Source organism: Myiozetetes cayanensis, unplaced genomic scaffold, assembly GCF_022539395.1.
Source record: "Myiozetetes cayanensis isolate MyiCay16 unplaced genomic scaffold, myiCay2020 scf29, whole genome shotgun sequence".
NCBI lineage: Eukaryota > Metazoa > Chordata > Aves > Passeriformes > Tyrannidae > Myiozetetes > Myiozetetes cayanensis.
Window position 1 is genome coordinate 5,424,242 of NW_026087510.1, and position 26,306 is coordinate 5,450,547.

The 26,306-nt window shown below is 50.7% G+C and overlaps 2 protein-coding genes across 2 annotated transcripts; both read right to left on the minus strand.

The window, feature by feature from the left end:
* Nucleotides 1-253: 253 nt before the first annotated feature.
* ALG9 (ALG9 alpha-1,2-mannosyltransferase) lies at nt 254-21,933 on the minus strand. The gene is made up of 15 exons (XM_050322961.1): nt 21,764-21,933; nt 21,357-21,495; nt 21,035-21,169; nt 20,730-20,800; nt 20,106-20,194; nt 19,476-19,611; nt 19,200-19,287; nt 18,961-19,066; nt 14,954-15,076; nt 13,256-13,410; nt 11,639-11,768; nt 10,784-10,931; nt 10,480-10,609; nt 7,853-7,983; nt 254-1,898 (listed from the first exon to the last, which is right to left on the minus strand). Exons 1-15 carry the CDS (start codon nt 21,916-21,918, stop codon nt 1,775-1,777), a joined length of 1,860 nt encoding a protein of 619 aa, XP_050178918.1. The 5' UTR covers nt 21,919-21,933; the 3' UTR covers nt 254-1,774.
* FDXACB1 (ferredoxin-fold anticodon binding domain containing 1) lies at nt 21,371-26,306 on the minus strand. Its single transcript, XM_050322962.1, has 6 exons — nt 25,959-26,306; nt 25,328-25,484; nt 24,984-25,187; nt 24,409-24,567; nt 22,403-24,078; nt 21,371-21,495 (listed from the first exon to the last, which is right to left on the minus strand). The coding sequence occupies exons 1-5, from the start codon at nt 26,122-26,124 to the stop codon at nt 22,911-22,913; spliced, it is 1,854 nt and encodes a 617-aa protein (XP_050178919.1). The 5' UTR covers nt 26,125-26,306; the 3' UTR covers nt 21,371-21,495; nt 22,403-22,910.

Sequence of the window (26,306 nt, forward strand, 5' to 3'; positions counted from 1 at the left end):
TGAGCAATTCCTGCCACAAACCTCACCTGGGGCTCGGGCCTTCAGGTGGAAACACCACTGGCAGCCACTCCACCTCCTCATTCCCAGCGGTCTCAGCTGGGACTGATGGATTGCCCGTTTACTCCCAGGAACCAAACACTGCCTGCATCCCTCTGGAAAACACTGAAAACTCCTGATTACTGTCAGGTTCTCAGTTCCCCACCACCCCTCCAAAACAGGAGTCCAACTGGAAAGGAAGGTGCAGCAGCCAGAGTCATTTGAAATGGATATTTACTGCACTGTCTTTTCACATTGAACATGTGGTTATGGGCCATGACAACATGGAACAGTTCACACAAACAGCACCAGGGAGAGGTGCAACCAGTCCTTCAGCTGCACTCCTTTCTTTATTTGATTTAAGGTCAGGGATTTGTTCCTTCATTTGATTTAAGGTCAGGGATCAGCAAGGGAAGAGGCAACGAGCAGGGCAAGAGTCCTGGGTTTGATTTCCTGGCACTGCAGAGCCCTGTGTGAACTCCTCTGAGGGGCAGAGCTGGCTGGGGATGCTCCTCAGGGCAGTGCAGGGCATTCAGAGCCTCTCCCTGTGCTTCTGAAGTTGCTGTGATGGTTGAGCCCAGGCCCTGCTCCTCCTCCAGCTCCTCCTCCTTGGTCCCAGCAGTGTCATGTTGGATCACAGCCTGTCCTTCCCACCCTGCTCATGAGACTTGTCCAGCCCTGAATTTTGCACCTGGAATCAACAACTGTGTCCTCAGAGGCTCCTGCTTTTCTCTCTGCATCCCAACAGCTCCCCCAAAAAATCTGCTAGATCTGCTCCCTGATGCCCCTGCTCTGGCACTGCACACCCCCCCAGTCTAACAGCAAAGTGGGGCACAGAGCTTGGGCAGAACTCCCTCTCGTGCCATCCCACCCCCAAAAACTCCAGGGATGTGAGTGAAAACCACCCCCTTCATCCAGCCTGTGACACTGCACGTTTGAAAATGGAGATGTAACAAGCACAACACTGCTCTGAAGCACATTGGACCCATGTAACACACACTGTCTATTCTGGGAAACCGAACTGCAAAAAAAAAGAAAATATATATATATATAAATTAATCCTTCTCCTCTCTGGAGGATTCCAGAATTTTTAAGATGCTGCAGTCTAGAATTCAAAGGATGTCACAGGTATCTTGGAAAAATTATTATAAATAGCAAACAAACACTTGGTTTCACAGATAACACAAACACTCTGATCCCATTAAATAGGTAATTGTCTCAGTTCCTAAGTTTGGAGGGTTTTTTTTCTCCCAAAAGTACAGGTTTATCCTTGAAAGTGTCTCCTGGACAGAGCAACTTCAGCTGCTTCTCTGTGGTGCACAAGACTTCATTCCTTGAGACTCAGTGCATCTCAGTTCACTGTCAGGCAGGTTTTTCCTCTTCTCCACCACTTTTTTTTTTTTTTCTTTTTTAAGAAAAAGGAAAATTCCTAAACATTGTTACCTGAAAAACCTCCCTAGGTGAATGAAAGCACTACTGGAGCAGAGGAGGGACAGTGGAGGGGTGGGCAGGAGAGAGAAAGGAAGAAGCTGAGGTTTTCCCAGTGCCAGACTGCAACCTGGAGCAGAGCCTCGTCCTGTCATTCCTTTTTATTTTCCATTTTTCTCTTTTCCAGTGCAACCCAGGGAGCAGCAGGGATAACAAACCCACAGGTGGCTGCTGGATTTTCCAATGGCTTCTCCCCAACACGCTGTGTGTGGGCAGAGCAGAGCTGGGCTGGGTTGCCCAGGTGTGTGTTTTAGCCTCCCATCTTTTTCCTGCTCTGCCTGGACCTCCTGGATTTCAGGATGGTGTAGTTTGCATACCACGTGTACTGCTCTGAGAGGAGGGGGATGTAGAATGCTCGCAGCAGCCTCGAGGACCTGGAGAAAAGAAAGGAGAAAATCAGCCTGAAATGCCCAGTTTTCCCCTTGGTGGCAGGATCAAAGCTGGGTTGTGCCTTGGGGCTGTGCCCACTGCCCTGGGGAGCCTGTTCAGTGCCAACCACCCTCTGGGGGAAGGACCTTTCCCTGAGATCCACCCTGACCCTCCCCTGCCACAACAAGGCATCTCCTCCTTTCCCCCAAATGTCTGAGGAGCAGAAGCTTTGCTGGGCACTGGCATTTTGGAGTTCTGCTCTTGTGCTGAGGGTATTGAATTAAGGAGGGCTGGAGTGCTCCAAGGCCCAGGGTGCTGCAGGCTGCCAGCTCCCACTCCATGCCCTGCCAGTTCCAGCAATTCCAACACTTCCAACAATTGGCCCAGTGGAGCACTGGAGCATGGAGGGCTTAATGGCTGCATGAAATCAGAACCTTTTTATTTGGCTGCTAATTGCTGGAGCTGTGCTGGCTGGGCACATTCTGAGGGTGTGTATTCTGGGTAACCCAAGAGTAAAACCCAGGTTTAAATGTGCAGTGGACAAAGGTAACGGCCCTGAGCCTTGCAAAGCTTCAAAAATTCCATCAGCTTGCTGAAAGCAGGGCTGGGGCAGAGTTTTGCTCCCTCAGCACTGCATCTTATCTCTTCATGCCTTTCAGATCAGCTTGCTGGAGGAACTGAGATTTGAGCTGCTGGGTGGTCAGGGATGGCACAGAGACCCAGGGCACTGCAAATCCACACAGCTCTGCTGCTGGCACAGCCAAGGTTCTGGACACACAGGTCAAGCCACCTTTTTTTTTTCAGGAGAGAGATGAACTGTGTTTTGTTGTAAGGCAGCACTGGACACCTTTCAAAAATGCAAGCCAAAGAACAATGGCAGGAACTGCCACTGTGAGCTGCATCTCCCTGGAGGCTCCCAGGCTTCTTAGACAGCCCTGCTGTGATTCAGCTCCTGGATCTCCTGCACCTTTGGATCGAAAGACCATCCAGGAAAAGCCTGGTGGTACCTGCCTGCATTGGCAGAGCTCTGATGGAATGTCAAGGGCCAAGAGTTTTCCAACAAGTTGATCCTAAAGCCTTCTCAGCAGCAGGGTCCTGGTCCACAATAAGGCAGAGCAGCAGCTCGCTGACTGCTGGAGCAGCAGCACTAAGTGTTTATCCTGGCTCTGCTTCCTCCTCTTTGCTGCTTTTGAGGAAAAACACTCCCTATATCTTTTATTTGCTGGTGTTTTGAAATCCAGGCCCAGTGCTGCCCACGTGGCTGGGCTCACGTGGTCCTCATGGCACGTGTTCAGAATGTGCAGGGTTCAGCTCTGCTTTCCAGAACAAAAAGGATATTCCACCAGCTGCAGTGGCAGAAATCACCTCCTGGATCAGTGTCACCATCCTGAGTGTGCCTGAAACAACCACTCTGAGCAACAAAAGCTCTCCACAAGCTCTTAACTTTGCTGGCAACTCAACCCCTCATGGCAGTGGTTTAAATGCCAGTGCTCAGGGTTTCACAGGTTGTGTCAGCAGTGAAATAGGGGGGGAGAAAACACTGCTGGTAACAAAGATTTAAAAAAAAAAAAAGGAGAGGCAGGAATGACTGATGGAAAATGGGGTGGGAAATGAGGAGAAGGGCAGAGCAGAAAGGAAGAACTGTGCTCTGCCCACCAGTGGATGTCACACTCCGTGCCAAGGCACTCATGACAAATAACAGTGCAGTGAAGTGGGGTATAAAGGCCACAGCTGATCATTCCTGTGCTCCTGCCCCCAAAACAAGCCAAGAACAGAGAGCTATAAACCTCCTTTAGCCACAGGAGACCCCAAAAGTGGAGTTGAAGGTGAAATGATGGATTAATCCAACTGTGTGCAGGGAGTCCTTGGTTCCCACCAGGTTAGTTGGTGCCACAGCAAAAGAACTCCTGACTAAAGACACTTATGAACAGCTGGCATGAGTTCAAACCACCCAGTCTAAGGACACAGGTTAAAAAAAAAACACAATAGAAAATAAAAGAGGCACCTTGTGTGCTCTGAGAATCACATCTCCCAGAAAGCCCATGGAAGCCTGGATATATGGTAAATGGTGGCACCAGCAGATCTGCTCCACAGCTGTAATTAGGTCAGGCTTTGTCCAGCAGCAACTTTCTCACTGAAAAAGAGACTCAAGCCTGGACACGAGCACGAGGCTGCTCTCCCTGCTGCTGGAACTGCACAGAGCAGGGCCCTGCTCTGGGTCCTCAGGGCTGCTGATGCTCCCAGAGCTCAGGGAGTCATGACAGAGCTCTCAGCTCAGACAGGGAACCTTTACCTCCTGTCACCTCCCCTCGTCAGGCTCAGCAACCTCAGACAGCAGATGGCACATGGAAGGGGCTGGGATGACAGATGACAGGGAATATATAGAATGTTCTATTTGCATTTGCTTCTAAATTTGTCCCCCAGAGACTGGGAGTGCGTGGAGCCTTCACCAGCACACAGCTCCCAAGCAGCGCTCCATGGGTCTGAGTGTCCAGTTTTTGGGATTCTGAAGGGAAATGGCAGGAGGAGGCTGAACCTCTGCCACAGGGGCAGGACCCAGCGCCTTCCAGCCAGGAAGCTCATGATCAAAGCTCTCTGCAAACCCATTAAAGGTCTGCACGCCCTCCAAGGTGTCACACTTGGTACCAACCTGCACCTCAGAGGTAATTCCAAACATTCCTTACTGCTCCTTGTAAAACAGAAGCAGGGAAAGAAAACAACTCAAGTAACACAGGGGGAATGAGACAGTCTCTTGTCACACCAAGATGCTCCAACAAGGTGACCCAATCATTCACTTCGCACCGAGAATTTTTTTTTTTAAATTTTTTTTTTTTGAGGGAAAATCCAAGTGTTTGGAGCAAGCAGACGGCTCAGCCTAAAGAGCTGGAGAAATATGTGCTCCTCAGTGGGGAGCTGTGATATATTTCCCCTTTCCTGTGCCAGATTCAGAGTGCTCAGCCAATATAGAATTAAATGGACCTTGGCAAAGCAGCTTCCTGAGGAGCATAATTAGCTGGTGGCTTGGAGTGCTCTCTAATTCAATTAGCAGCACCATTTATCAGAGCCAGCTGAGATTTACATTTGCACTTGCTGACGTCAATGGGAGGCTCACAGCGAGTCCCAGAAGCCTCCAGTTCAGCAGGAGTGAACTGAGCTGTTGGGGTCATTTATTTTCAAAGAACAAGAGCTGGAGTTTGGGTTTGGGTGGGGAGGTGCCTGATGGTTTGGTTGTGTTTTTTTTTTCGCTCTGCAAACCTGAAATCTCCACTGGCAGCTCCCCTCACAGCCCAGCTCAAAGTCACACTTCTGTTCCCCCTCAGGTTTTGTTAAGGAAAAACAAAGCTGCATTTTTCATAGTGGTTTTACACTTATTTCATAGGTAGCAAGAGACATTTCCAAACCACGGTGTGGAAGCAGGTGCTGGCTTTGAGGGACATGCTCAGAAATAAATGTGAGCACTCTGGGGCATGAAAAGACTTCGTGATGCAGCTTCACTGCCTCTACAACCTGTGTGTCTGACCCTGGGAAGGTCTCCCCAGAGATCTACCAGCTCTGGGATCCTTCTAGCTCCCTCAAGACAAACTGTGGAGTTACACCTGGTTCTCTCACCCCTCAGAGTCAGTGATACCCCCTGGGTAAGCCCAGACCCTCCAGTCCTTCCCAGCCCTGTGCCCTGGAGCTGCCCCCCTGCCCAGGTCTGTGACGGGGCACAGCTCAGTCTGGAGCTGCAGGAGGTGGGAACGGCAGGGATGGAAATCAGCCCTGCTGCCATGGCAACCTCCCCTCTGCTCCAGCTCTGCTGCCTCGATAAGGAACAGCACCAGGAATTCCAGGAGTGGGAGCAGGGCAGGCTGACAGGTGACACCAGCAGGGCTGAGGACGGGGCTGCCCGGTCTCCTCATCTCCTCCTGGGACTTGCTCTGCAAACCCTCTCCTGTCCCAGCCTCCCACAGATGCAACAGCAGCTTTTGCCAAGGGGGACAGAGCAGCCAGAACGATCCCCTTCAGCTTCAGATGAGCTGTGACTGCTCAGCCAGGCAGCTGCTCCCCTTTCCCATCTCACCATTACTGGGCTCAGAGCTCCGAACTTCCAGGATCTCCCTGACATTCCCAGCTCCCCACAACAAGCTGCTGCCCCGTGGTGAGATGATGCCTTTGCTACAACAAGCCAAGGCGCTGCTTCCAGTAGCAGCAGCCACGTGCAGCCTCCCTCCCCGAGCCAGCCACGAAGGGCCACACACACAGCTGAGTGGGCTCCTGGAGTCTGGCTGCAGCTTCCAGGGATCCTCAGCCAGCAGGGAACTCACTGCTTGGGGATCTAGCTGGAGTTTGGATGATCTAAATGCAACACACAGTATCATGTGTCAGATCAGAATGACTGCGCAGGTTCTCAGTGCCAAGGCACTGGAATAAGTTTCCAGAGCCTCCTGTCTGGCAGGAAGAGCTCTGACAGCGTTTCCCCTGGAAGAACAGAGCTCCACCACCACGTCTACCTGTGTGTCCAGCCAAATTCCTGAGGGCCAGCCAGCCAGGGATGCCTGGCAGGATGCAGGGGTTTTAGCTGGGAATAGGGAAATGCCCCTGTTAAGAAGCAAGGGGGGAAAAAAGAAGGGAGGAAAATGTCAGTGGCTACATGGAAACAGCACTAAAGCTGGGAAGAGAGTGGCAAGGACTCAGCTCAGCACTGAGCCTCTCAGGGGATCTGAAATGGGTTCAGGAGAGAGAGAGTGGTTTGTGGTATGTCCCACATGAGCTTTAATCAAAAATTCAGAGGCTATGGGTGGGGGCTGGAAGTGCAATAACCCAAAAAGCCCATGAGACAGACCAATTCCCTCTCTACCAAACATCAGCTAAAGCACAGGAAAAATGAGGAATTCTGTGTTGAAAGAAGCCACAGGGAATCCAGGACATCCTGGAGAAGTCTGTGAGACAGCCAGTCATACCAGAATAATTCACCTGGCTTTCATTAGGCAGGTAGAACCTCTGCAGCAGAGCCACCTCCAAAGCACCCCCAGCAAAATGACATCCCCAGGGTTAACCCAAGGGGTCTTAAGGGCTCATCTGGACCTGACTGACCTCAAAGGACTTTAGATCAGGTCCAACCAATCAAAGCTTGGCTGTTCAGTGGAGAACAGCAAGATAAACCAGCTCTAAAAACACATCAGTGTGCCTTCCACTTCGTTCTCCCTTCCTGAAGTCCTGCCCAAATGTAACAGCAGGACCCTTGGAAAACACAGTTCAGGAAAGGCCTTGCCAAGGAAACCTGTTTGTGTCAGCAAGCTGGGAACATTGGAGCTCTCCTGGGAGCTGCTGTATCATCATCACTCTTTCTGCTCAGCTGCCTTTACCAGCCCCACTCCCTGGAGGGTAAAAGGAGAGCAAACCCAGCCTCTGCTTCTCCCAGAAACTGCTGCTCAGACACACAGGCAAGTTGTTCAGTGAGCAGCAGAACTACTGAAGGGCAGATTCCAACAGGGATCTCTGGCAGGGATTTTCTGATGCCTAAGAAAGGTGTGACCTTGCTGGCTGCCTCCTCTCTCTGTCTGCCAGCTTTCATGAAGCCTGTGAGAGCTCCTGCCCTCTGAGACTGACTTATACCTGCCTCGAGTTTGGCTGAAACAAAGCAGCAGATTCAAAGGTCTGCTGGGAGGAGACGACATCCACTTCACTTCTTTGGGAAGCAAACCAAAAAACACTCCTTCAGCAAGGAGTGCACTGGGAGGATTCTTTTTAAAAACAATCCTTCTCACCACCCTCCTCAGCTGGTTCCTCCCTCTGAAGCAACTTAGGTCATAAATATTGCAGGCACAAGTTTGACAAAGCTTCCACTGTGGCCAGCAAGCTGGAAACTGGACTTCAAGCTGGCATTTGTCAACCTCTCTCCTCCCTGTACACAGCCCCTCCTGCAAGCAGATGTGCCAGCCCTGCCAGCCCTCATCCCCAGCTGGGCACAGCATACCTGGAAGCATCAAGGAATGGCTTGTAGGCAATGGTCACCCACTCTTCTTTGTTGGAGGAGTACCTTGGCTCCCTTGGGGTCTCAGCTGCTGTGTCCAAGTCCACCAGGTAGTGGCACTTGGAAATGTCAATCTGCAGAAAGAAAGACGTCCTTGTGCTTTATTTCCTGCGGGTTTCTGGCTCGCTGTGTTTATTTACACAGGCTGTTCCTTAGCAATGGGAAGAGGGTTAAACTTGCAGCAGCAGGGGAAATGCTTCCTGCAGGACACATGGTAACCTGTTCTGAATGTTTTCAAGCAAAACCTTTATGGGGGAGCACAAGCTGCACCCTCAGGTCCCTCTCGTGGCAAGTCCTGTATTCTCCCACAGAATTTTACTGCAAACTTCCTTGGCCATGCCTGAAATCACTCTCCTGAAGCACCTTTGGGGTTTAATGTAACGATTTAGGCTGAAAACAATTTAATTAGGTGGATACCAGATGGCTCTGTGGCATCACAGCTCAGTGGCAAATGAAATTACAGCATGGGAAACTCGGCTGAGGAGAATGTTGAATCCGCTCCTTGCACTGTGTGAGGAGAACATTCCAGGCCCTGGGAGAGGTTCTGGCTCATTAGCAGAAAGACTCCCAAAGCACTAACCAAGTTTTCCTGTAAGTGATGTAGAATCATTCAGAGAAAGACAAGTTACTGCCTCAAGCACCAAGACTAATCTCACCTTCTAAACTCTCCCCCAGAAGGGCAAGCACTTAAAATGCCAGGTGAAAGATTTCCCTTGCACCATTCCAAGTGAACACAGAGCATCCTTACAAGCCAAAGATAATATTCATCCTGGTCAGAGGGCCAACACAGCAACCTATGCATTCATCTGGGCATTTACACAAGACTTTGGTGATGAACAGACCTTGAAATGTTTCCCTGGGCAAAGAAATCATCCGGTGAACAAAGCTGCAGGGGATTTCTAAATTACATCCCCCCCTCCTCGGTTCTCCTTTCCTTTTCCTCCTCCCACTCTCTCTTTATTTGATGCAACTGCAGTGCTGAGTGGTGGGGAGCTAAATTTGGTCCCCCCCTGACTAACAGGAGTGGGCACAGCAGAGAGCTGGAGCTCAGGGCACAGCTGCTGCTGTCTCTCACCGGGGTCTGGAGGGGTGGTAGAAGTGAAAACAAAGTGCTTAAAAAAACCCAAACTTCCTCTGAAGTCTGCTGTTGTCAACAGTTGCAGCTTTCAGGCCTGATCTGCTGGTCCTGCTTGGACACATCTTTGCAGGAAATGATGCTCCTTATCTCTTCCTTAGCACTTTCAGAGACAAATGCACCTCCCCAGCAGGACAAGTGCAAGGCAAGTGCCGCTCAACGTGATTAAAGAAGGAAGAAGTGCAAAACAAGATCAAATCACTCTTCTCCCCAGTGTCTCATAGCAACAGAAACACTGAGATTTACTCTTCCATTTTCAAGCAGAGCAGCAACAGATACCTGCACCTGAAACATCCAGATCAGTCCCACTTCTGAAGCCATTGATGGGTTTGAAGCTCCATGGCTCAGATAATCCTCCTGAACCATTTGTTTTCTCCTCCTCTAAATGGCCAACAGACTTGTGCTATTTAGATTTACTCACTATCATAGTCCCCTTGTTTTTTTAAATCTGGGTGTGCTTGCACTCATAAGCTCACTTAAGGACATATCTTGATCTCTTGGTGTTAGTAGCAGGTCAGAAGTTAAAGCTTTAAACCCAAATTTAAATTTAGTGGCTGATTTCTCATGCTCTGGGCCCTTCTGCTTGCACGAGGAATAACCAAGTTGCAGGGTGGCATTAAGGAACAAGCATGAAACAAAAGTGTGTTTTGCTCCATTAGTCACAGGCTGAGCACCAGCCAGCTGTCTGTGCTAAAAATATGCCACAGTTCGAGATTTCATAAATTAAATGCACTGCAGCAGACAGCTCCTCTCAGGTGGGAACACGCCTCCTTCCCATTCCAGTGACTGCATAATGAGCCTCCAAAGGAGGGAGACTTAACCCAGAAGATTGCCAAGATTTAACCTGTTAATTTTAAAGAATAATCTTAAAATATTCACATGTGTGCACTGCTTTTGTTTAGGTAACAGAGCATAGACATTAAAAGTATCAATCAGTAAGACCAGTGTACATTATCTCAACAGATTCCCACTGAAATCATTGATGCAATTGTTTCAGCGGAGTTCCAAATTAAGTTCCTCCTTCTCAGCTGCAAATGTGAGGAATCCTTCTATATTTAAAAAAGAAATGAAAGTACAGAGCGAGATTTCAAAATATTTTCTGTGGGGGGACTTCAAACGGCTCATTCAGTTCACCTCCCTGCGATCACACACTATGCTCAGCCCAAAATTGCAACAGCTGGGAAACTATTCCTTCTTCTGCTTCTTTTATTATGCCTTTAAATGGGCAGATGAAATGCAAAATGAAAACACATCAATGGGGAAACCTCCAAGCGCTGCAGGGGGACCATTTTTGTTCTCTGACTATCCCCCAGGAAACAAACTGGGCAGACCCAGCCACGGGCATTGTATTAATACAAATTACACAGTAATTAGGCAGTTAGGCGAGGAATTCCACAGCAAGGTGAGGGGAAGGAAACAGGAACAGAATCCTTACATATCGGGATGGCTCCTCCTGGTTCTGGTCGTTCATGTCCGTGGGGATGATCCGCGTGGCCAGGGGGCCCTTGGCAAAGGGCTTGGGTAACTGGCCCCTGAATTCCGACAGGATGAACTGGAGCTGCCAGCTGCAGGGAACAGGGAAAGTGCAGCAGCCAGTGACATTCTGGGGTGGGGAGAACCAAGGGCAGAACCGAGGACATCTCGTGGTGCCAGCTGAGATGCCAGGCCCTCAGGGTCACTCCCAGAACACTGGAGAAGTGCCCCTCACCAAACTGTGCCTATGACATGGAAGCACTTACTTGTCAGGCAGGAGGAAGCTGCTGGGGAACCTGTGCCACTCCTTCCCCACACACACGTTGACTGGCCTGCCCTCTGGCACTGTGTGAATGCTGGGGTCAGTGGCAATCCTGTGGAACTCGGGGTACAGGTCCAGGGGCCCGTGGTAGCCTGTGGAAGGCAGAAAAATGCGAAATAAGGCTGAAGTAAGAGGGACATTTACATGGCTGCTTTGGAAAGTCCTCAGAAAGGCTGTTCACATATAACTGGTAAACTCCTGAACAAATGAATTGGTCTGTGCTGGAAAGTGGCTGGATTCCTTTTAGCACAGATGCTTTATTCCCATTTCCCTGTCCTGGCAATGGCCCCCAGAACCCAAACCCACACTGCTGGGGTGGGAAGGATCACTGCATGGCTCTGATTCCAGCAGGTTCTGAAGGACCACGCCCAATCCATTAAGGACACATGCACCTAATCCCAAGTTTTACACGGGAAAATGCTGTTTCAGGAGTGATCATGTATTTGAAAGCTGAAGTATCTGCCTCAGTACCAGTCTGGGTACATTTCTGTATCAGCAGAGCTGCACTGGCTGAAGGTGAGGGGCAGCTTTTGGAGTGATGTAATTCCAGTGGTTCATTCATACATATGGATGGATGACTGTGCACATACACCCACACACACGTGTAATCACTCATCAATGGTGATTGCATTAATTAAAGCTTACCCCCCTCCCCGCAGCAGCGACATCCACACTTTTTGAGATTCCTGGCTTTTTACAGGCTGCCCGGGATCGAAGCAGCACAACAACCCTGGCCAAGCCAGGAGCCTGGGAGAGCCCAGAGCAGGTGTAAAACACCAACCTCCTGTAAAACACCAACCTCTGAACAAGGCAACAGAGCGTGACAGGGACAGAAGGCCGAAGAGGAAGACAGTGCCCAGGGCCAGCCAGTTGGAGGACACCGTGTAGTGCTCCAGGCGGTACCGCTGGAATATGAAGTGGTAACATTTCTGAGGAAAGAGTAAAAAAGAAAGAGACAATATAAAACTACTCAAAATCTGGTTAGCAAGATCCTGCCTTTCATGAGGACCTTGCAGCAGCGGCTGCGTCTCCGTCCAGATCTTTGCTCTTTGGGCTTTTTTAATTCAGATTCATCAAAACGCACAGAAATTCGCATTTTTCGGTCACATTTTTTAAGTGGTAATCCAAGGTATTTAAAGAAGTTCTCAGCTCTTTTCCCCAGGCAGCCTTCAGGTCAAAGCTGCAAAGTGCTCTCAACCAAGCTCCAGCTTGGTTGTTCCCAGGTGAAGCAGGAGCACCTTTCAGACACTGCAGAACTTCCCCAAATGAGGCAGAGTTCATTTTCCAGGCTGCACTGACTTGCTCTCCAACACAAAGTTCCATGACCCAGATATCCTGGGTGACCTGTAGTTGCTTACCCTGCCTGTACAAACTCCTGCTTTGAAGTGGACAAAAGAACACACGAGCCATTCTGAAACTGATAAAGGAAAAGCCTTTTAGGGTTTTTTTTTTTTAATTTAAAAGCCTTTCTGGGAACACTCAGGAGGAAATATACCCAGCCCTTGGCTTGGGCCTTTCTGCAGCAGTGGTTATTCACTTCCTATCCTCAGTTGGTTTCTGTTTCTCTTGTCCTGTTTGCATTTTCCTCCTGACAGTCAGACCCACGTGGTTTGGAGGGGGGGAGTGAGAAGCTTGGACTGCTGGTGGGCAATCAGGTCTCAGTTCCCAGCTGGATACTCTATGTCATCCAGCAGGGCTAAAAAATGCAGGGCAGAAATGTACACTAGATTTTACTAAAGCCATATCTGGCAAAAGGTCCTGAACCGTTGCCTGGTGATGCTGTGACAGCCAGAGCCACAAAACTGCTGACACCAGAGCTTCATCCTGGATGGATGCAAGGACTGAAACTCAGCTGGGGGACTCCAGGTGGGCACTGACACATCAGCAGTGATGGGAGATCAACAGTCAGGAGGGAAGAAGCAGGACAGGAGCTGCCACTGGTGCTCAGCAGGACACGGGAGGAACAGCAGGAGGAGGCCAAACAGCTGGAACAGGCTCCAGCAGGCACTAATGGCTGCATTTCTGGGCCTTTTTAGCAGGGGAAGATGAATAATTTTGACTCTGGGAAGGTTTATATCAGTCTCTATTAGTGCTTTGCTCTGTGAAGTGCTTCAAGTGATATTTACTAAACATCCAGTTTTTGGCTCCTCCAAATATCCAACGCAGCTTCCCTGCATCTAAACAAGCTCACTTTTCCTTTCTCAAGCCAGGGAAGGACTCAACAGAATCCTACACACCCACATTCCTGCCCCTGACCACCAGACAAGGGAGGCCCTGACAGTCCTGAACTGTCACAGGCACAGATATTCTGCAGGTGTTCCCAAACTTTGGGGAGCAATGCTAAAAGAAATCAGCTGGAAATGATGTTCCCTAAAGGTGTGAGCCTCATCTAAAAACATGTTCCACTCAAACTTACCTGGAGAGCAGAGAGAGCCACAGCACCGGAGAGACAGATGAGGGGATAGATGGGAAAGAGAAACCTCTCCTCTTTGTGGGGCTGGCTGAAGAAAATCATGATCCAGATGTACATGGGAGCCAGTGTCAGCCAGTAGGGACGGCCCAGATTCTGAACTGGAAGAAACAGAAACTCAGCAAAGCAGCAAAAGGCAAGAATGAGGGGTTCAACCTGTCCCCTCCCTTGCACAGTCACATCTCACCCCCAAAGCCCATTCTCCAGACCCAAACCTGGCTGCCTTCAGACACGAACACAGCCTGTTCTGAGCACCCACGTTGCTGAAATCCAAAGAGTCAGCACAGAATTGGGATCAGAGAATTTTCATAGATACAGGAGGACAGAAAATAAGGGACTGCACTCCTGAATCCAAGCAAGAGGCAAAACCCACGAAGGACTGACGTATCTAAAGATCTCCTGCTGTGTATTGTACACACAAAGATCAGAAGGGATCTCCCCTGGATCCCCCTCTCCCCTTACAAAGGGTTGTTTGTGGAGTGAAGTTTCCACAACCTTCATTGCCTCATTACAAAAATAACAGCATGAGAGGTCTCTCAGGCGCCTTCTGCTTAGCAGAGGAAATAACTGATTCAAAAATAACAACAATTACCCTGAATTTCAGTCACACTGAGGAGGGTTCTACGCTGCCTGGCAATTCACAGTCCCTTCTCTGCCCCCTAACTACTCCCAACAGCAGAGTTAAGCAATTAAGCCAACGGCATTTCACAGACAATAAGAACAAAGCACTTGGCAGAATCGCTCCCGCTGTTAAGTACAAGAACACCGAGTGAACAGCAGGAAATCTTGCATTTACAGGATCTCCTACTGAGCTTTCACTGGTTCCTGACAGTATGTCACTCACAGCCAAGGAACAGAGAGGAGCAAATACCCGTTGACACACATTTTCATGGGGGATTATGATATTTCTGCTTCTTGTATTCAGTAAAAAAAATGAGAGGGAGAGCAAAGCACTGACTGGACTGATGAATCTGGAGGCTGCTGCTGACACTTGATGAATCTTCCTCAGGAGAACAGCAGAGAAGAATTCACACTTCCTCTCCAGAGTCCCTTACCAAATGTCATGTGTTTAAACTGATGTCATTTTATTATTTAAGGAAAAGCCCAACGTGAAGCAGGGAATATTCTGGTTCCTCCTTTTCCTGCTCTCAGTATCTCCACACCCTGGGGGACACTTCACAAAGCATGGGCAGCCAGGCTGTCCTGCCAGGGCTCAGTGCTGTGAGCTCAAGAGTGTCCTTCACAGAGCACAGAAGAGCCCAGTTCAACCCCAGAAACGTTCCCCAATAACTCTAAAGGTTCCCATGGAACCTTTAGACCAGATGGAAACAAGAGGTACACAGTTCCTTTCCCTCTTAAGACTGTTGAAATGTCAGACTGAGGGTTAGGTACCACACCCCTTGTTAAACTTGCTCTGGGTATGGGTAAATTCAGCCTTGATAACACATTGTTCTTCTGGAGGTGGAGGCAAGGAACAGGCCTGGACTGAGTAATGAGCTCCTATTACTCCAAAGGCTTTTGCTGAGCCCAGTTTCACTTCCAGAGAAGCAAAGCTGCTCCTTGGCAGGCTAAAGCTCTCCCTGCAGTGAGCAGGCTGAGCTCTGGGCTGTCTGTGCCTGGCTCTCACAGCTGCCCTGCACTCACCATGGAACTTCTGCAGCAGACACTCCATGAGACAGGTCAGTGGCAGCACCAGCAGCGCCAGAATGAAAGCCACGTTGAAATTCAGAAAGCCATTGATGAAGTAGAAGGACCAGGGTTCTGTACCTACAGGGTGAGAAAAAGGAAACAAGAGGTTTGGGATGATGAGCATGGAATGACATCTGGATGGAACAGCAGCTTTGCCTGACTCACAGAGTTAGTCAGCAGAGCATCTCAGCACCAGAGTATCTCACAATCATACCTGCCCAAGAAACTTCATTTTCTTCCTTTTCAGAAATTATTTCTCTCCTTAATTTTTCACTGGGTCATAGTCAGTTATCAATATAATATCAATACAATACCAATACTGCTCCTGACTCACAGCCCGCTCCAAGGGCCAGGCTTGCCCCGCAGAGTTCTGACACACACTGCACCCTTGCATTCAGAAACACCACACAAGCAAGGTGGAGGTGGAAACCTCTAAACCCAGGAAACTCGACTCCAAATTCATTCTTTCCAATTGCAGAGAAGCAAGAGAGGAGTAGCACAAAAGCACACAATGCCAGATAACTCTGGAGTGACGATGTGCGCTCAGTGTTGGCAGAAAATGTTGTCAAAAGGACTGAGAAGAAAGAGTTTGCATTCCCACTTCACCCCAACAAAGACTTTGCCACTGAAGCTCACCCAAACGCTACTTTTGGTACCTCCTCAGAGTCAGAACTATTTAAGATATGCTTCAACCAGAAGCAAGGCAGCTCTGCCTCCTACCATGACACACTTGGGTACTGGCTGCAAGCTTCCAAGGATGTAAATTCAAAGGCATTCCAATCCAACTGTCATTTATTTGGATGCTTAAAACCCTTAACAATGAGGAATGCCAGTTCCTCTCCACACATTTCCCACTCCCTGGGTGTGATTAGCTCAATCAGTCAGTAAATGACACGCGGGGGCTTTAATCACTGCACTGTTGTGACATGTGTCACATGCCACAGCAATTTCCTGCAATCAGAGCCACTTAAAGAAGGGTCCGTGTTGAAATTAATCAGACAACTGCAAAGCAGCGAGGAAAACCCGAACCCTCTGCAGCTCCCACAGCTAAACACGGGGAGAAGCTGCCCCAGGAATGTCACCAACCTGTCACTGGAGCCGCTGAGGCCAAGAAAACCTGCGGTTATTAGCACGGAAGGCAAATAGCAGTTATCAGGTAAATCCCAGATCTTTAAAGGGCAGCAGCAGGGACCACCCAGTCACCCTTCCACCTGCCCTGTGGAAAGCAAACTGGCTCTTTCTAGCCTGGTCTCTGATTTGGCAGCCTGGGGATCAGGAGGGAAGGACAATTTATGAATAATCCATAACCCAAACACACCCCTGAGAGGCTAATGAAGAGATCAGGTGGTGTGAAGCATGGTTTTAAGGACAAAAAGCTACTTTCTCACGGGTTTTTTTGCAGTGGGAGTGAACTGCCCTCAGAAACTAAGCCCTGGAGCCTCTCCTCCTTCTCCAGGGAGGAATTTTCTTCTCTGGGAGAGGAGAAAAAAATAAGATAAGGCAAAAAGAAAAAGAGAGAGGAGAACAGTGCACAGCAGGCAAAAAGCAATAGGCTGGGTCGTGGTGACTCACCCATTCAGAGCCACTCAGGCTCAAAGCCTCCCAGGGCAAAAGGCTTTTATTCCCGTTACCCACACGACTCAAGGTGAACTGAGAGAGAACTGCAGCATGAAAAACAGAAAAACCCAGTGCACACACGGAGTCCTGACCCAGAACACCATCCTTCAAGCAGGGAAGGACACTGAGGAACTCTCCATGCACAGAACTGATGGGAATGTGCTTCCACAGCATCGCCTCCAGAGCAGGACAGCAGATGGAAGTTCCTGCAAGTGTCCCACAGGCTGGAGCTGCAGGACAGGCACTGCTGAAGGCAGTGGGAAGAACACCGTGGCCCAGCCAGTTCCTGGCACAATGGTTCCATGGGGATAACCAGCTGGAAGCGCTGTCAGGCACCGAGCCAGAAGATGCTTTGTCCTTGGAGATGTGACAGGCTCCAGGAGCAACCCTGGAGATGCAATTCCCACCCAAGGTGATGGAACTGGACAAACCACCACGCTGCCCCCTGACCACAGCCATGGGGAGGCCAAAGCAGAGCACTTGTAAAATAGGCTGAGGCTCAGCTGCCCCACCCTGTGCTGGTCCCAGCCTGGGTGCAGGCAGGGGCTGCAGCTCAGCTCTTCAGCAGTAACTAAGCTGCAATAATTTGCTCATGAGTCACAGCCCTCATTCTAAGCGAGCCTGATTCAGTGCTGGTGTAACAAACACCCTGCTTGCTGCATTTCTTTTATTTTCACTCTGCTGAAGAACCAGGACCCAGCAGAGCAGGGTGTCACATCAACAGCCCCAGCTGAACAGAGCCCCCCAGAGTGCCACCACGCTGCAAGTGCCAGCCAAGGCTGCGGGCACAGAAAGTGGGGCAAGACTCTGGTCACAGATTGTGATTTCTCAGAACTTATGTAGGCAAAAACCTCACAAAGTCTCAGAATCGGGCTCGGGGATACATGCGTAGAAGCTGCTTTCCCTGGGCTGCAGAAAACCTAATTACCCCAGGGAAATACTAATTGCACAGACAGTATTTGTGTAGAAGGAGTGTATTGCTAAAGAGGAAAGAAAAATAAGAAGTTGAACCTTGCCTCCAAAACACTGTGGCGCTTACACTGAAGATGGTGTGGGCTGTTCACTCTGCTCCCATCATGTGAAAGTTGGGAAATCCCAGCTCCAAAGCCAGCAGGGACTGGCCAGCCCCTCATCCCCCCTGGTGGTGTTATTTTCTCCCAGTGTTTAGAGGCTCTCTAAACACACAGCCTTGTCCTGGCCACACTGCATTAAAGAGCAATTTCGAGCAGGCTCTTTTACTAGCCTGAGGATGTTATATGAATGTCACTATGAATAAAACACTTCAGAACAGATTGGTCCCTGGAGGCTTCTGCAAACAACTCATGCAGCACTGTGGAAAAGGTCAGGCACAGGCCCATGCCAAAACCTATCAGAGACAGGGCCTGGAGTTTACTCACAGAAAACTCACAGCAACAGCCTTCAGAGCCTTCCTGCAGAGAGGAGGAACCTTGGCAGAGCAGCTGCTGCCCTGCTGTGCCACGGCACAAGTGACAAATCACCATTCAGCACCACCCAAAACAGCCCTGCAAAGGAACCAACGGATGTGGGTGCAGGGCACGGCCAGAGAGAGCCTTGCTCCTGCTGACCACTGCTGAATCCCTCCTGGAACAGCTCAACCAGGATCAAAGAGAGGGCAGGGCAGGCCCTGCACCCTGAGGTCTCCCCCAGCCCCTCTGAAGCCCTGCAAGAAATGTAAAACTTTGCTACTCTTCACGGACAGCTTAGTGCAGTGGCAGCTCCCAAACACACACAGCACTGCCACCGAGGCTCAGAGCCGGGATTTGGGTCACACAGTTATCAGGGGACACCCCCTGCAGGCAGATGATCTGCCTCATGGCACACTCAGATCCCCTTGCCAGCAAAGCCCAGGCCATACACTGCCAAAAAGCAAAGGGATTCCCAAGGCACAGCACAGATTTGGGACTGCAGAGACACAGCGTGAACTGAAAAAAAACTACGGATCCTGCACTGCCACCCGCTTTTCCAAGGTATCTGCACCCTGGCTGTGAGGAACAACAGCCAGGTACTCAATCAGAGCTGACAAACACACACAGGTACCCCTTGTGCCCACTGCACTGGCTCAGCAGCCAGCCACTGACAGCTCTGCTGGGACACTGAGACACCTCACGGTGGTTTGCAGAACTGGGAAGCGAACAAAAGCAGCACCAGCTCACGGCGTGGAGAAACGCGGCAGTGGCCTGTGGATTCCCAGCTCGACAGAGACATCCCGTGTCCAGAAGCTGGAGCTGCAGCCTTTGGAGCTTGCAGGAGGGCTTTTGCTCCAGGGTACATCAGTAGCAAGAAAAACTCCCAACTCCCTTCTTGGCTTGTTGTCTCAAACTCACCGTAGAGATCAGGCCCGTGAGGGGTGAAGACATTGTATAAAACAATGTTGAGAGGGGCAACCACCAGCTTCCCGTAGTAATAGCTGTCCACCACTACCAAGGGCACCTGGAAGAAAGCAGCAGTCAGTTAAAGTGCCAGGAGCTTCTGCACTAAAGCTCCCTGTGATTTTCTGAAAGGAATTCATCCCTCCTGTCACAAGCCCAATCCATTCCCTCTTTGCATTGCTACAGGCACTTACCAGAAACAGGATCAACGACACCACACACCAGTTCAGGAAACTTTTCCACCTCTGCTTCAGTATCAACAAGTCAAAGGCAATAGGAAGCCTGAAAGAGAGACCAGCTGTCAGCTGGAGACCTTGGCTTTCCCCACTGCAGGTTCTCCTGCCCCTCCAAAGCCAGCTGAGAGAGAACCATCACTTCGCTGCCCTCTGCTCCTACTGCACACCCCAGCCATCCAACTCAAAAAACATCTGACAGAGTGCAAAACTCCCCAAAAGCTTCCCTCTTCTTACCCCAGAGCTGCACTGAAGGGCCAGCCCAGGAGGGCTCCAGCAGCCACCCCCAGCACTGCCACAGAGGTCTTGTCCATGTACCAGCCAGTCATGGCAACCACCGTGGTGTACATGCAGAAACTGCTGGGCAGGAAAGCTGCAGCACAAGGGAGGAGAGGGGTCAGCACAGCCTTCCCACACTTCATACCCACAGCAAGTGTCTTACACGAGTCTCACACTGGCTGGGAAAAGGGGTGCAGCCAGGCAGAGGGGGCAGGACACAAAAGGCAAGTGGAAGTGCCAAAATCTGAGCCTCCTTCCTCAGGTTAAAATATGTGCAAGGAAGGTAGGCCAAGAGACCCTGTTTAAAAGGCACAGCCAGGAGGCAGCAACAGAAACAAGCAGGAAACAAAGAGGAAACTGAAACATGCAAGAGAGTGACACAGAAAACATAATCTGAATCAACACTTATTCTATCACACCTGCCAGGAGAAACACCTCCAGCAGAACACAACCATAACAAACATACACTAGAGATACATAACACAGTGTCAGAGATGAGTTAGAGCTGTGGCTTCTCTTCTCTCCGGCCCTGTCTCTGGTTTCCAGGGACAAGGTCACTGTCAGTGTCACTGCTGTGAGCAAACCTACCTGCAGAAGCACAGAACATCCCCGTGCTGAGCACCAGGAAGGCCAGCATCAGCCTGCTCACATGCAGCCCAAACTTCTTGCACACAGCCCTGAGGAAGCAAGAGGGAAACACACCCCAAAAAGATCCTTAAATCCAGATTACTCCCAACAGAAAAAGCGCAAGGTAATAGCCTGAAAATCACAAACGAAGAGGCAGCGGGTAAAATATAAAAACCCAGCTTAGACAAGATAATTGTATGTTAAGGATTTACTGCTTTTACTGGATGTAAACAGCACTGGCAGATGGATTACAGACAGCAACAATTAATGTCTTGCAGTAAAATTCACTGTGGTAAGCAAACAGCATCAGTCTCCTCCAGCAGAGCTCAGTCTACAACACTCCCACCCCGCTTGCTGCTGTCGGTGAGAAAACCAGTGTAGTCAGCAAAAAGCTGGAGTGGAGATGTGGGTGGCAGCTCTGAGAGCACAATTTTGTCCTAATTGTGGGATTCTCACCACTATTTCATTAAGTTATCATGGGAACACGTATTTTCAAGGTTCACTTTTAAGCGGTCCTATCTACCCGTGAGCTTCAAAGTGCATTTCCTGTCACTCAAAACACTGCAGACAGACTCTAACACTCACTTGTAGAAGTAGAGTTCACAAACGCAGCTCAGGAAGGCCAGGAAGCATCGGAGGAAATAGAAGATAAGGACCTAGGAGACACGGTTGGAGTGTGAGGAAGGCACAGGACACAAACTGGGCTTGTAAAGCATCGGGGGAAACTCACAAACCCTCCTAAATCCTTACACGGGTCAGTGTTTGTCAACAAAGGAGAGCTTTGTAAACACCAACTCCCTCACCTCTGACAACAAACAAAGCAGCTGCTTTCACACAGACCAAAGGCAGGTCCATTCCCCACAAAAGCAGGTTCCACACAGCTGATTTACCTTGTTGGTTTGCAGGACTCGGGCATGGAACCAGGCTGGTAAGGCATGGAGCCACAGGTAAGCATAGGAGCGGATGGCATAGGCTGGGGAGTACTCCCACGTCTGAAACCCCTTCCCATAGATGAGGTAGTGTGTCTGCAGTGGAGATTAAATAAATGAAACAGCACGCATCACACAGAGCAGGCAGTTTACCATTTCCCACCTCCGAGTCCTTCAGCACAAAAATTCCTCCCGGAGAGGCTGGCAGGGGGTTCCAAATAAACCCGCATCTGCACAGGCCAAGCACACGCTGCCCAAATCCCAAGGGCACAGAGCCACTCACCGGTTCCCAGTAGTTGAAGGTCTCGTCACAATCAGAGATGTTGCTCAGGAGGGCTGCACAGAACCTGGCCGAGATGAGACACTTGAAAGCTGTTGATCCTTCGGGGGCCCAAACTTGTCCTGCTTTGCTCCCGGACGATCTAATCCAAAGGGAGAAAAAATAAATAAATAAATAAATAAATAAATAAATAAAAACGAATACGCACCAGAAAGGCTCAGCAGCGAGACCGAGCGACACTAAAAGAGCAGAGGAGTGTATCTGAGCCGCTGATTCCCCTGGGGAAGGGGGGGGGTGGGTACCAGGGCAGCAGCATCATCCACCACCCCCCAAACCAGAGGGGCTGCTGCCGGCCGGGGAGATGCTGGCAGCGCCCGGGGGGGCTCCCCTGACCCCGCCGCGGCACCCACTCTGCCCGCGGCTCCTCCGCCTCCGGCCGCCGCCCCGCCGCCTCCCCGCCGCCCGCCCGCGGCCGCTGCCGGGCCCCCTTGGCGGCCATGCCGGCTGCGGGCACGGCCGGCCGGGCGGGGCGGGGCGGCAGCGCCGCTGAAGCCGCCGCCGCCATGACGGGTGCGGGCAGAGGGGGCGGGCGGGAGCGCCCTGCCCTCACACACACACCGCGTCTGGCCCGGGGAATGGGGGCACAGGGTGTGCCCCGCTGTGTTTTAATTTATTAAAAGGAACAGCTGCTCGTGTCCACCTGCCTTTTCACAGCGTAATTCTACAGGTTACGGTACCCCCGGGCCGCTGCTGGGGTTCTCTGTCAGTTGCGGTCACAGCTGCTGCTGCTGCTGCAGCGGCAGCAAAGGATGCACGACTGGTGGTACAGCTGTTTTAGGGCTAGTTAGGACCCTTTGGAATATAGTGATGGGAATAATTTGTGATTAGTCACGCAGAGAAGCTGTGGCTGCCCCATCCCTGGAAGCGTCCAAGGCCAGGTTGGACGGGGCTTGGAGCAACCTGGGATAGCGAAAGGTGTCCCTGCCCATGGAAGGAGATGTGCTTTAAGGTCCTTTCCAACCCAAACCATTCTGGGATTCCGTGATTACCGTCTATATTAGCTCCTCAGGAAATGGTCCATGGCTGGGATCCCACCCCCAGCACCTCTGCTGAGATGGGCTGTGTGAGGCAACCCAGAGCCACCATCCTCCCACAAGGAGCATCTGTTTTCAGTGATCAAAGCACACACAGTGCCTGGGAAATGGTAAGATCCTCCCTGTTTCAGCGTGCTCGAGATAATCACCACCAGCGTAAGGTGCTGGGCAAGCATAAACAGGAACAGGAAAAGTGAATTGGCGTCAGGAAGGAGAACTCTCACAGGACCCTAGAAAAGAAAGGCTCCACTTTATAAAGTGAGGTTTCGTTACACACACAGAGAACAGGGAGGTGCTCGGTCCTCCTTAACAGGAATGTCCACATTTCTATTGCGCGCAGGTGCTCAAAGTCCACCCCGCCTTTGTCGGAGGCACTGCAATAACACACCGTGTCAGGTGACGTTTTCCAGAGCAGAAACCTGCACAGACACTGCTCGAGCACCTGAACGCAAGGTGGGATGTTCTACCTCAGAGTCACACCCAGCTGTCGCTGGATCTCCTCCCGCAGGCGCAGCTGCATCTCCGCGGCCCCGCGGCAGCTCAGCGCCCTGTCACAGGACTGGAAGGTCAGCCTGTAGCAGAGGCTCCTCCGCCCCGTTCCCGCCTGCTGGAAACTGTCCCTTAACTGGACAGAAACCACCATTTCACCTGACACCCCCCTGGCAAGGGTGTGGAAAGCAACTTCATCGAACTGCTCCCCCTCGGGAACCCAAAAGCTGACGTCGTGCACGTAGGAAGGGGGATAGAGGGAAAAACTCTTGAAAAGCCTCAGCTGCCCTCTAGGAAACTGCCTCAGGAACCGCGAGTCTGGTGTCCAGAGCATCCTCCAGTCGGATATTCCACAGAGCAGCATGGCCAGCAGGTCAAGGTTCAGTGAGGCAAAGACAAGCACCAGCTCACTGCTTGCTAGTTCATGAGATGTCCTTATAACCCCCACGCAGGAGCCCTTCTCACAGGAGCCTGGAGGATCTGTCTCCACGAAGATGAAGTACTGAATTTTACCAAGCTGAGACTCAAAAGCAGCGAAGTCATTTCGCTCAGTTGTTTCAGAGCCCGTTGCTTCCTGCAGGTTGATGTTTGGTTTAAGGCCAGTCTGGTGGAGAGAATGTATGGTGGATGTAATGTTATTCACCAGCACCTGGACACAGCTGCTCTCTGCACCCCTGTTCACTGCAAGCACAATGAGCACCTCGTGAAAAACAGGCATGGAGTGAGGAGTGATGCGACACTTCCTGAAAACTGGCCCAGAAAAAACATGGAGTGTCCCTGCAGGAAAGGCTCCTTCTTGCATTCTTGCCTGAGCATGAGGCAGAAGGGAAGGTCTAAGATAAAACTGCCCTGGACTGTGACATCCTTCTGGTACATTCTTCTCTGTGCCCTGGCAAAAATCAACATGGGAAAACAAAACTGCACGTGCCAGTCCATGAGACGTTTCCTCTGTGCTTGGAGTCTCCTCTGGGCTCAGAGTGATCCAAAAGATATTGGAGGGACAAACTCCCTCGAGGTGGCCGTGGTGGAGCAGGGAAAGGCAGCAGTCAGTGTCCTGTAAAGGAAAGGCTTGGCTGAGCCCTGCCATGAGCTCCTCCTTCACTGTCCGGACTGGGTGGTTTGAATTCGGCTCTAGGAAACCCCTGGGAAAAAGAAAAGTGCAAATTACAGGCACCACGAAACAGATTTCCCTGAAATGTTCCCTGTAGTCATAATTTGAGTGCAGCAATTCACCCAAAACATTCTTAAGCCAGTTTTTAATAACTACCTGAACAAGCCAAGCCTTTCACCAAACCTTCAACCAGGACAGTGGTGTTTGTCTCCAGGCTGCAATCAAGAATTAATTGAATTTGCTAATAAAAAAGGAATGGGACTTTGACCAACCTTCATATCCATTTATCTGACACCTGGTCACTCCCAGTGAGAGCAGGAGAGCGTGTTATGACCAAACAGAAACTAATGATAAAACTCACCTATTCATTTTATCCACAAGGACTTGTGGCACTTGAAAAGAAACCTTTTGGCTTCCCAGTTGTATCTGGCAGCTCCCAGGTGTGAAACACAGGGGCGGTGTGCTCCGAGTGAAGATGTGGTTCAGAGCACCCTCTACACGGAAGGATTTATCTTGGCTCCTGACAACACACAAAACCAGAGCAAAGTCATTGATAATCAATGATATTTAATGTGCCACAAGTAAATCTTACACAGGTAACTCCATGTGACACTGGCACACGTCTCAGTGAATCCCAGGCCTTGTTACAACCCTGTTGGGATTACCTGCTAAGCAGATACACACCCCACAGTCCTCCTGATGATTTTGACCTTTAAAATCCTAGGATAGTCTTATTTTTAGAGGGTACTTTGGCAAGAAGCTTGCATTTGAATCTTGGCCATTCTGCTCAGTGATGAAAAAGAACTGTAGCTATTTTCAGGAAATTTAAAAGGAGTTCCTCTCCTCTCCAACAAAAAGATACTTAAAGAACACACTAATGCTGGGCTTCATAAGAGCACAAATATCAGATTTTCAGTCTAGCCGTGTGATGGTTACCTGTAACCTGTACATTTATATCCATGGATTGTCTCTGTATTAAAAGGATGAACATTACTCAAGATAAATCCAGCTCCTGCCGCCACAGCCACTATTTGCCAGCTGTTGTGCCACTCCCTCCTTGGCTGGTCCATGGGTGTCCCACCCTGGCCATTGCACAGAGCCACATGGATCTCTCCCTCCTCTGCCAGCACTTCTGCGGAGCTGGAAGGAAAAGCACCAACAAGAAGAACCCTGTTAGCACACCCACAAAGTTCACAGGGCCAGAAAAGCACCCAGAGCACAGCCACAAACCTGTGTATCACAGCAGGCAATCAGCACAGGACTCTTTCTGGGTTACTCACCTACGGAAAAAGTGGGCAAGAAGCTCCCTGTTCTTCACTACCCCAGCCTTCCTCCCACAGTGGGGGAAGTTGAAGTAAATGCAATCAAATTCTCTTTTTTCTGGTGAAAAGTAGTCCTTCAGCTTGGAGCAGTCCACAGAAAACACAACCTCAGCTCCTGCAACAGCAAAGCAAAAAAGAAACCAAGGGTGTGATGTTTATCATTAGGGAAAATTTTAGAGAAAGGTAGGAGTGCAAGTTCTCTAATTGGTTTTAAAATACGTGAGAGCTGCCAGGCATCTCCCCACTTGTGCATTAGGGATGCCAGGAAGCCTGGGCTCCACTTCATCTCTTGTGGAAACTTATAAAGATACTTGAAAACAATAGTTTCAGGGCAATCTCAGCACTATTTAAGTCTGATCAGATTTTAGGGTGTTCGATTTAGCCAAACGGACCGTTCCCGTCCCTCATCTGAGATGAGACTCCTGGAGTGGCGAGGGGCTCCCACGGGGCTGGAAACAGGGCATGGCAGCGCGATTGATGAGAGGAGGGCTCAGCGACACCGACCTCCTGCACCGCTGTGCCCGGAGGTCCCACCATCCTATCCCATCCTATCCCATCGCTATCCATCGCATCCCACCCGCGCACGCACCGCTCTCCCGCAGCCTGCGGATGCTCCGCGCGGCTCCCCCGCGCCGGGACGCGTCCTCCTCGCTCTCGTAGCAAGTGGCCACCACGTGCGTGCCCCGGGCCCCGCAGAGGGAAGCGGCGAAGGAGAAGTTGCCCTCCCCGAGCAGCAGGACGCGGCGGAGCCCCATGCCCGGGCAGCGGCTCGCAGCCCCCGGCGCCCGGAGCCCCCGGTTCCCGGAGCCGAAGTCGCTCGCTCATGACGTGGAGCCGGTCAGCGGCCACTGCTGGTGGCGTCGGGGCATCCCCGGTGCCTCCTGAGCAGCCGGTTCCCCGCGCCGGGGGATCCAGGGGGCTGCCGGAGCCTCCTGGG

Excerpts from the sequence above, each read along its gene's own strand:
- ALG9 (XM_050322961.1), bottom strand. The coding sequence starts at position 21,918 with ATGGCGGCGGCGGCTTCAGCGGCGCTGCCGCCCCGCCCCGCCCGGCCG. Across the intron at positions 13,411-14,953 it reads TCTGCTGCAGAAGTTCCATG|TTCAGAATCTGGGCCGTCCC; the intron begins GTGAGTGCAGGG and ends TGTTTCTTCCAG. Across the intron at positions 10,932-11,638 it reads CTCTGTTGCCTTGTTCAGAG|GCTACCACGGGCCCCTGGAC; the intron begins GTTGGTGTTTTA and ends TGCCTTCCACAG.
- FDXACB1 (XM_050322962.1), bottom strand. The coding sequence starts at position 26,124 with ATGGGGCTCCGCCGCGTCCTGCTGCTCGGGGAGGGCAACTTCTCCTTC. Across the intron at positions 25,485-25,958 it reads CCGCAGGCTGCGGGAGAGCG|GAGCTGAGGTTGTGTTTTCT; the intron begins GTGCGTGCGCGG and ends TTGCTGTTGCAG. Across the intron at positions 25,188-25,327 it reads CTTGCCCACTTTTTCCGTAG|CTCCGCAGAAGTGCTGGCAG; the intron begins GTGAGTAACCCA and ends TTTTCCTTCCAG.